Source organism: Urocampus carinirostris, chromosome 10 (genome assembly GCF_059441175.1).
Source record: "Urocampus carinirostris isolate Australia breed hairy pipefish chromosome 10, RoL_Ucar_1.0, whole genome shotgun sequence".
NCBI lineage: Eukaryota > Metazoa > Chordata > Actinopteri > Syngnathiformes > Syngnathidae > Urocampus > Urocampus carinirostris.
In genome coordinates this window covers 44,220,510-44,230,533 of record NC_142358.1, presented here as the reverse complement: position 1 = coordinate 44,230,533, position 10,024 = coordinate 44,220,510, and the positions used below count along the sequence as shown (strand labels likewise).

The following is a 10,024-nucleotide window of genomic DNA, read 5'->3' as shown; positions in this document are numbered from 1 at the left end:
AGACACCTCAAACGAGGCCCGGGCGTGACGTCAAGGCCCTCCCGTTGGCCCCGCCCTTCGCATCCGCCCCCCTCGCGCACACAGCAGCAGCAGCAGCAGTCATGGCGGACTTCGACTTCGACGATCGGGACCGGGCCTATAGCAGCTTCGGCGGCGGCAACAGAGGGTGAGTCTGCCCGGGGAGCCACCGCCGAGTAGCCCCGCGGAGCGGCAAGAGCGGGGAGAACCGCGTCGGTTCCCCGCTAGAGCCTGCCTTCGCGCACGCCTGCCTCTCTGGCTGGACGAGCTAGCAAGCGTGCTAGTAAGCATGCTAGCTAAAGTGCTAGCATGCTAACGGGGGAGCCAGTTGACGCAGAAGCGGAGAAACTGAGGCCAAAAAGCGGCCTGCCTCACGCCAGGTGACCGAGTTATCAAGCGGGCGATCTGCGGTAAACCGCGTGGCAGGGTACGGAGCCGGGTGACGTGACGCCACGCCGCTAGGAAGCATGCTAGCTGGCGGAGCCTTGTTTATCCTCCGTGGCGGGTGGCGGGCCGTGGGGCTGCGGCATCTCCGCGGCTGCACCGCCGCCTTCATTCAGCGCTGGAATTCTTTCCGCCGCACCTTAAATACAGTCAGCCCTTGTTTTTCGCGGGCGTGGCGTCCCTAAAAGCTCCCGCGATCCTCTAAATCCGTCAAGTCGAAACTTGTATTCTTAAGCCTAAGATCTAAAGCGATTTGGTTTGAGCCCTTCGCGTTGCCAGGGGCCACCAAACGTTTAGAGAAACATAAAGGTTCATAGTCTCAAAGACACAATGACATCCCCTGACCGTCATCAAATCAGTTGATTCTTTACATCCGAGCATTCAAACCTCTCCAATATTCCAAAATAGTCTAAAACACAGCAGAATGCCCAAGGATTAAAAAATCTGCATCATTGGACGTTCTTAGTAGCAATCCATTCAAACCCCCTTAACGAATAAACAGACTTCACGATATGGCAGTCGGCCTCCGATCTTTCGATTGACACCGCTCTCAGCCGATAGCGGGCTTTTTTCACGGTCCGCAGCTCGCGTTAGAAATTCCCAACAGAATGGTTCACAGACTTTTTGTATTTCAGTCAGGTGTGCTATGCCACTTGTGATTTATTTTTAGGCACCGTTATTACACGTAAGTTTGTACAATCATGGATTGACTTCTGGGTGGAAATGTCAAACATTTACAACTCTTTTACAATGACCCAAAACAATTGGCTCTAGTTCTGCCATACTTAACATATTGTGCAGGAGTCAGGGGCAATCGTTCCAAAAGTTTTTATCCTCCAAAAACATGCCATTAGAAGCATACACAGGGTCGGATAGCGAAATCATACTCTTATTTTATTCCTGCAGTCCAAATGATTACAATTGGATGAATTAGTCCAATTTTTCACTTTACAACTGCTATTTAAAGTCAACAAAAACATAGTGCCAGGAAACATCCATAAAGGATTCATTCGGAAAGGGGGAAATGATCATTTAACGGGCTGTCGTCAATTCATCATCCCAAAGGCGAGAACCGCCAGGAAAAGTGTGTGTGTTTCTGTGTGTGGAGAAAAACTATTACAACAATTTAAATGACGAGATCAAACATTGTCCAACGATTCACGTGTTCAAATTGAAATACAAAAACAAATTACTGGCGGAATACAGAGATGAAGGAAATGGGTAAAACGGGAGATTGGGAACAGCGCGTCTAGTTATCTTTGTTATTGTTGCTGTCCTTATATCATAACTGTTATTATTATTGTTGTTATTATCATCGGTGTACTTAATAGGGAGGATGAAGCGGTAGGGAAAAGAAGCATCTGCTTCCGACTACCCCTTTTCCAACATAGTATGTAACATTATTTTGTTGTTGAGTTCTTGTTTTTCTTCTGTTTTTATTTTAAGGTTGGAAATAGTTTTCATTCATTCAAAGTAAAATAGACATTTGCAAAGGTTTTAGTGTTGTGTGTCCAAATGGCCATTTAGGGAAAGGCTTGGACCTCCCCTTAGAACAGGGATGTCCAACTCAATTGCACAAGGAGCCAAAATTCAAAACACACTTAAGGTGGCGGGGCAACCATTTATTGAACACACTCCAACTGAATGTTTTTGGGACAGACAAGAATATTCCATTTAAACCTTCAATCACTTCTACGGTATTTATTATTTTGCTGTAAATAAAAATATCTGGTGAAATGATACAACTTAGAACTTCACTTAAACAACTTAACATTAAAATAACATTCCGATTCCTTTGTTCCTATGTCAATGTATATATGAAAAAAAACTGAAATATCCCAAAAGATGTTGCTCTCCTTAATATATCTCCTTTCAAAAGTAGAAATGTGAAAATGCTCCACAAATGATTTTGTCAAAACGTCACAACATTCTGAGAACAGGGAGCCTGATGGGCTTACCTTTGGCGCAGACGGAGTAGGGCGAGAGATGGGAGGGAGCGCTTGCACTTTTTTTGCATAGCTCCGCCCATCCCTCCCACTCACCCGATCAAATCACTTGAAGTTCTCTTCCGCTGTTTTGGCGTATTTACAATTTGTTCTTTGGATTCATCAAAAAGTATCTGAACACGGGTTATAGAGTGAGCTTTTATAGAAAGGATTCTTTAACGTTGTACAGCCAAAACGAGTTTTTTTGATGTGACACCTTGACTGTAAATTGTAGTGAAAACGTGCCCTCTATATTCTGGTTTGGCTTTGATGGAGAAAATTTGCATGCCATTTCATTTGTCTCTGCTATTTGTGTCAGATTTTTGCAATCCGGAGATGGAATGAGAGCTTGCTCTGTCCGCTCCGCGCATCGGCCCGGTATCGCAGTACCTCCGGGAACGGTGCATTGGCAATGATCGCAGCAAGGCTTTAGGGCCAGGACCTTAGCTCGGCCTTTTGGCTGAGAGTAAGTGTCCCGGCTCCTAGGCTTTGTAGCGTATTATGAACTGACCGATAACGGATAATGGATAATGAATAACGAAGATAGATCAATAACCATTAAAAACCCCATAGGGACTCGTAGAAAGAGCCATATCTGGATCCCGACCCCTGCTATATAGTATAGGTCTATATGAAGGAATAGCTACAGCGACTAAAACGTCAGAATAGGATGTCCAGGGACGAGACGGCGTTGTTCCTATTGACGGGCCCTTAATAACAATAATGTCAAATGATATGACTGCACGGCGAGCGGGACGTGGCCCGCGGGCCCTGAGTTTGACACACGTGCCTTAGAATAATGTGTAAAATACGATGTTCCATTTTTTAGACCCATCCATTTTGACACGGTATCGAGCTATCGTCTTGCCAGGTTTCCAGCGACGAGGCCTATACCACACTCTTTTGCATGCGATAGCAAAGAAAATTCCAACTTGGATGACACCGTGTTTGTAGCACTCGCAGCGGGGACAAAACTTCAAAACCGACTCCAATTGGCCTTCTTCAAACGCTTCAAGAACAATATTCAATTGACTTTAGGTCCATCTCGGACGGGGAGTTAAAGGAATGGTACCGGAATGTTCAGGGGTTAACAAAGAAATCTCGTTTCAAAGCTTTATTTATTAATACGTTCGGACGCTCCCCTACTTACGACCGTTCGACTTACGAAAACCGGTAGATGGGAATATTTTTCTCGGGACGTGGAAAAATATCCAAACGTTTCTGTCAGTGAGATTCGGTACGGCGTACACCTTTTTCCCGGTACAGGACACGACCGTCGTGCTTCTTTCCGCCACGACCGGCGTGTGGCGCCGCGAGAGGTCACCCGGCATCCGCTCCGAAGAAGAAATCCGGCTTCCTCTTCCTAGTTCGCGTTTAAACATTCTAGACCGGGGGTAGGGTACCTATGGCTCGGGAGCCGTCTACGGCTCTTTTCGTGAGTCCTTAGGGCTCCGAAAACAAATGTAACTATCGCGCATCTCTCTGTGGCGTTCCAAAGTCGAGCCATTCCATCCCCGTTTGGCTCCGTAGAAAGCCCGAGCCGCTTCGTGCGGAAGTCGGATAAGAAACAGTTTCGACCGATGAATCGAAACGCTGGCGAAGGACTTCGATCGGGTGGGCGGATCCCTGCCTTCTCTCTCTATCGCCGGGGTCGGGTAGGGTGACTTGAACGGGATGACTTTCGATGACTTTTGGATGACTCCGATAGCAAATATGCTCAGAAAAGACATAGGAATAGGAATCAAATGACTCCATTTTGCGCAGCCTCGGGGAGTAACGGAACACACGGAACGGCAATAATAATGTCGGCAAGCTGTTTATTTCCGTTTTGTTTCTGTCGCGTTTGATGTTCGTTTTGCCAGAGATCAAAGCCAGGAGAGAAAGCTTACCGCGTGTTGTGAGTCATCATTTTACTCCTGTTTAGTCTTTTATTGGCATATTTGCTATCGGAGTCATCCGAAAGCAATGAATCCGGTCCAAGTAACGCTACCCGACCCTGTCTATGGCTCAGTGCGGCGAATAGGACTCTATGCTTAGGGTTTGCGGTCATCGGTGACATTTTTACAAAAGAAAAAAACAAGTTGGCTGACGGTGTCCGATGTGCGGCAGGCCTCGCAGCGGGGGCCCCGGCGGGGGCCGTCGCGCCAAGGACCTCCCGACGGAACCCCCTTATACGGCCTACGTGGGGAACCTGCCCCCCAACGCGGTCCAGGGAGACCTGGACAACATCTTCAAGGGACTCAGCATAAGAAGCGTCAGACTCGTTCGAGACAAAGAGACCGACAGGTTCAAAGGTGAGGCCGTTTTTCCATTTCCGGAGTCCTATTTTTGGAATAGCGTACGAGACGTCGGCCTCGTACGAGACGTAGACCGACGGGTTTAAAGGTGGGCCTTTTTGAAGTATTTCTATAGTCGTATTTTTGTAGTTTTCGAAAGTAGTATTTCTATGGAAATATTTTTGTAATAGCCTACAACTTTTCTGCAGAAGTTTTTTGTAGCACAGCGGAACCTCGCTAGTTCGCGGTGCCGCTTTTGCGGGTTCGGAGCTTCGCGGGTCTAAAAAATATACCTTACTTTCTCAATAAAAGCATTTATTGACTTGAGTTGAGCAAGCGACACGGTGTGGACACTCTTATTGTGAAGGGGAGGGAGAGGCCCTGACAATACCCGTATACGTTTTGTTTTTTGAATACAAAGGCGCCGCTACTTGGCGGATTTTCAGTTTTCGCGGGCAGTCTCGGTCCCCATTAACTGCGATAACCCAGGGATTACTGTATTACTGTAGAAATATGTCTGTCGTATTTTTGTAGTTTTCTAATGTGTTTATGTCGTGATATTGTCATACTGTAGTATTACTTGAAGCGTATTTTGGTACTAGCATTTCACGCTACTTCTGTAATAGTACTTTTGTAATTTTACTGTAGTCGTATTTCTGTAGTTTTCTCATGTATTTATATAGTGATATTGTCATACTGTAGTATTTATTAGGATTTTTGTAGTATTTCTGTACTAGTATTTCTGTAGTATTTCACGCTACTTCTGTAATAGTACTTTTGTAATTTTACTGTAGTCGTATTTCTGTAGTTTTCTGTCGTATTTACGTAGAAGTATTTGATTTTGTAGCATTGCTGTAATAGTATTTTTGGTGTATTTCTGTGGTAATACTACCATCTTATGGCAGGGTTTCTTGAGTAGTATTTCTGTAGGTTTTGAATTTTTTTGATGCAGTAGTATTTTTCTATTCTGGTATTAGCAGTAGCAGTATTTCACATGATTTCTGTCGTCGTGGTAGCATCGTGGGACTAGCACCACGCTAACGTTAGCCTTTTTTTTTTTTCTTCTTCTTCAGGTTTTTGTTACGTGGAATTCGACGATCTGGAGTCCCTGAAGGAGGCCCTGTCCTACGACGGCGCGGTGAGTCTGGGGCCACGCCCCCCCGTTCCCTCATTGGCCGCCGCCTCCTGACCCGCCTCTTTGCTCCGCCCCCCGCAGGAGTACGGAGATAGCGCGAGCTCCCTTCGGGTGGACATCGCCGAGGGGCGGAGAAACACGCGGGGAGGGGCGGGATTCGGTGACTCTCGAGGTAAGCCCCGCCCACCCGGCCACGCCCGGGCCTCTTGTTAAAATGGGCGCGGCCCGTGCAGGAAGTCAACGAGGGGGCGGTCACCGAGGAGGACGCGACGACTTCATGGACGGGCACGGCGGCGGCGGCGGAGGAGGTGCGACCGATAGGGACGGAGGCCACGCCTCCTCATTTTTTTTCATCATTAATAATAATAATAATAATAATTTCCTTTGTATTGTCATTCTTTGTAACAATGTACACAGAACGAAATGTACTTTTAGCTTTTACTATTTTTCCTTTTTTTTCATTTTGTTTTCCATATATTCTGTTTTTTCCCTCCTTTCTTTTGTTTTACTTTTCTTTTTTCTTCCTCTCTTTCATTTATTTGTCTTTTTTTACCCTTTTTTTCCCTATTCTCCTTTTCATGATGTCTTTAACGCTTTCCTTTTTCTCCGTTTTTTTCCGCTCTCTCTATTTATTATTTTTACTTACATTTCATCTTGCCTTTCCTTTTCAATTTTTTCCTTCATTTCTTTTATGCTTTGTTCTTTTGATTTTTTTCCCTCCTTTTCAAATTGACTTTTCATTTCATTTCTTTCTTTACTTGCATGTTTTTGCTTTCTTTGTTTTCTTTCTTATATTTATATTTATTTTTTTCCCTCTTTTTTCTGCTTTTCTTTTCATGCTATGTTCTTTTGATTTTTTTTCCCCTCCTTTTCAGATTTTCATTTATTTATTTTCATTGATCTTGACTTGTTTTCTTCCTTATATTCTTTATTCCTTTTATTTTTTCTTCCATGTTTTTTATTTTACTACCTTTCCATTTTTTTTCTGACACGTTTCCCCCTTTTTCTCCCCTTTTCAATGTATTTTTTCTTCCTTCCATTTTCCCCCTTTTCTCTTTTTTGATACCTTTCTTTTTCCTTTCCTTGGTTTTTCTCTTCACGTGTTTTCGTCACGGTCTTTTCTCATGATCTCGGAACGGCTTCTTTCGGCGTTTCCCGCGACAGCCGAAACACGCGCAAAGCGTGCTAAACCGGACCTGCTCCTTCCCTATTTACACTTCAAAGATGGACGCCGATGCCTTACTATTTGAAGGTATCCTGGAGTATATACCAGTCAAACGGAGTAATCCTATCCGTCGTATCGGTATTTGGTAAATGCCGGTATTAACCGGTGCGCTACCCTAGACTGAGGTCAAAGATCCCTTCGAATGAGGTTGCCGTACGACGCCGCGGACGTCGAGGATCCCCGCCAGGACGCCGTTGACGGCGAGAGATGTCAAAGATGCGGTTCGGCCGGGCTAGCGTCAAATATCGCCGCCGCTTCTTCTTCCGCGGTTTACGGGAGCTTATCGTCACGCGCGTCTTACGAGCGTTTTCTCGCTTTCGGCACATTTTGGTCACCGCTGGAAAAATGGCGGGGCCGCGTTTCGACCTTCTCGAAGACGCCTCCGTCGACCGTCCGATCGCAGGGCAGACGGGGCGGGACGACCGCGGCGACGAGGAACCGGAGGTTCTTTTAGGTTAGGGGCGTCCGTTTCGTCGGAGCTCGGTGGGAAAAAAAACCCCTCTTCAAGTAGATTGAAGAGAAAAAGAGCAACAACATAAAGTGAGAGAAAGAACAAAAAAAGAGGAGAGACGGAGAGGTCGAGAAAGAGGTGAGTGAAAACAGGAGAGAAAAAAGGAGGGACAAATAGAGAGAGGATGCAAAGGGAAAGAGAAAAGTCCGAAAGAGAAAGGTCCGGTAGCGTCTGCTTCTTACAAACCCTTTTCCCGACTTATTTTGTTAACGTTGTTTTGCGGTCGAGTCCTCGTTTTCATTTTTAGTCTTCAAATTTTCATTCGTTCATTCGAAGCTTCGGCATCAAGTATTTGAAAGGGCAGCCGACCTCACTCTCGCGCCTCCCCGGGTCCGCATCCGGCCCGCGGGCCGCACCCGTGTGTTTCAGGGTACCGCGAGGACGATTATTCCGGGGGCCGAGGAGGGCGCGGCGGCGACCGCAGGGGAGGCGGCGCCGGCCGCTTCAGGGACGGACCGCCGCCTCGCGGGGGCGCCGGCGACTTCAGGGAACCCTCCGACGGTAGGTGGCGCTCTTTCCTCCGACGCCTTCCTCTTTTTTCTGTCCTTCGAAAAGTTTGTTCAAAAAGGGACGGTCCCCGTAGCCGCTTCTATTTCTCGAATTGATGGGTGCCTTTTGTTTTTTTGTCCCCGCCCGCTTTAGAGGAGCGCGCCCAGAGGCCCCGCCTCCAGCTGAAGCCACGAACCGTGTCGGAGCCCCTCAACCAAGTGGCCAATCCCAACTCCGCCATCTTTGGGGGGGCCAAACCAAGACAGGAGGTGATTTTTTGATTTATTTCTAGCTTCTAGAAAGCCGTCGGACGGCCGTCTTTGACTTTCTCGTATTTTCCGCACGATACGTTTTATAAAGCACAACTCCTGAGGACGGGGCGACTTGTATTACTATGTTCTTTCTCTCTCTCTCTCAGAGAGAGTCAGAGAGAGAGAGCGCAGCGGTTTGCTTCACAGGACTTCAACCGTCCTCGGGAGGGCGCCACCTAGGAGACCCCTCACATACGATATATAACAGAGCAATAATTGATGAATGGAAAGACGGTGTATTCTAGCCATTTTTTTTCAGGGTAGGTCTAGGCGTTTCAAAAAGTGGCCATTTGGAGACAACGAGTCACCGCCCTAAAACCTTTTCATTTGTGTATTTGACTTTGACCCATTTTTAGACATTGTGAAAGAGATGTCAATGTTTGACTTCTCTTTCCAGAAGTCCATCTATAACTGTGCACACCGGCGCGAAATAACGGTTTGTAAAAACGGAGCCCGGGTTTATTTTCGGCTGATTTCGATACGGCCTCTAAATGTCGGGCTTTTCGGTAGTTCGCCGACGCATCGCTCGACATTTGAATTTACGATCGGTTAAAGATTTTAAAAGCCAAACGGGTCATGGCGTTTTTTTATTTTTTAAAAAGGGCCTTATAGGCTAATGCGGGTTGTGGACTGTGGGGGGAAAAAAGCACTTTTGGGTGAGTTAGAGCAGCTTTCTAGTTTTGGAGTATCTTGTTTCAAACACGCTCCGGTGACATTCACAAGAGATCATCCGATCCAAGCATGTCGAATATGGACCGCAAAACACCGGAACGCCCACCGATTCATAAAATCCGTATCGATTGGCGATCCTCGTCGTCATTACGAACCCTCGAAGAATGAACTCTTCCGACGATTTCCGGTTCGGCCGATATTCTCCGACCTTTTGATTGACGCCGCTCTTGGCCAATCGCGAGCTTTCTTGTCACCGTCCTTAGCCTGTGACAACCTTCCGAAATCTTTAGCCAATACCGATCGATTCAAACGCGGATCGAGACGTCGGTCGGTCGATGGAACTCCTAACGGCATTTTACCAGCCGGGACTAGATAAGGCTTCGAGCTGGGACTAATATGAATTCTTCATTGCTATTAATAAATGAGAAAAGGCAAAAAAAAATAACGCGTGTGACGTGTTGAAGCTCAGAATGGCAGAATTCGTCTCAGTTTAGAGCGGTCCGTCGACTCACAAAAAAGATAGATACTTTATTCATCCCGGCAGGGAAATTCACAAAGGCTCCAAATAGTATAAAGTAAAGTAAGGGTTAGCAGCATGAACTTGAAGTCAAACGGGTGTGTCTTTTTGACGCCTTTGTACGCTTTGTATTGCAGCAGTGACTGGTTTTCGGCGAAGGAGAGAACGGGCGGCGGCGGCGACGACGGAATAGCCCCCGAAAAGCCAAACGAGCAAAGTCCCCGTTTCTCCTCGGACTTCCCGACAGGCGTCGCTTCCCGTTCCGGCCCCGCGCCGGCTCCGCCCGCTCCCCCCGGCCCCTCCCCCCAGGCCCCTCCCACCGCGCGGCGGACGGGCACGCCCGCACATTTTCTTACTGTACAAACAAAATAAAACGGCTCTTTTAAATGTATTTTCTTTTTTTTTTCGCGCCGGCAATAAACGCAATGGTCAAACGTGGAA

General features: G+C 46.9%; 1 protein-coding gene and 1 pseudogene across 2 annotated transcripts; both read left to right on the top strand.

Annotated features, from left to right (window-relative positions):
• eif4h (eukaryotic translation initiation factor 4h) lies at nucleotides 1-10,024 on the top strand. 2 transcript variants are annotated; one of them, XM_088346008.1, is made up of 8 exons: nucleotides 1-166; nucleotides 4,557-4,741; nucleotides 5,797-5,861; nucleotides 5,940-6,030; nucleotides 6,092-6,166; nucleotides 7,964-8,095; nucleotides 8,237-8,352; nucleotides 9,721-10,024. In XM_088346008.1, the coding sequence occupies exons 1-8, from the start codon at nucleotides 102-104 to the stop codon at nucleotides 9,724-9,726; spliced, it is 735 nt and encodes a 244-aa protein (XP_088202134.1). In that variant the 5' UTR covers nucleotides 1-101; the 3' UTR covers nucleotides 9,727-10,024. The 2 variants fall into 2 exon arrangements, with proteins under 2 accessions (XP_088202134.1, XP_088202135.1); XM_088346009.1 differs by lacking the exon at nucleotides 6,092-6,166.
• LOC148359027 (U2 spliceosomal RNA) lies at nucleotides 2,697-2,859 on the top strand (annotated as a pseudogene).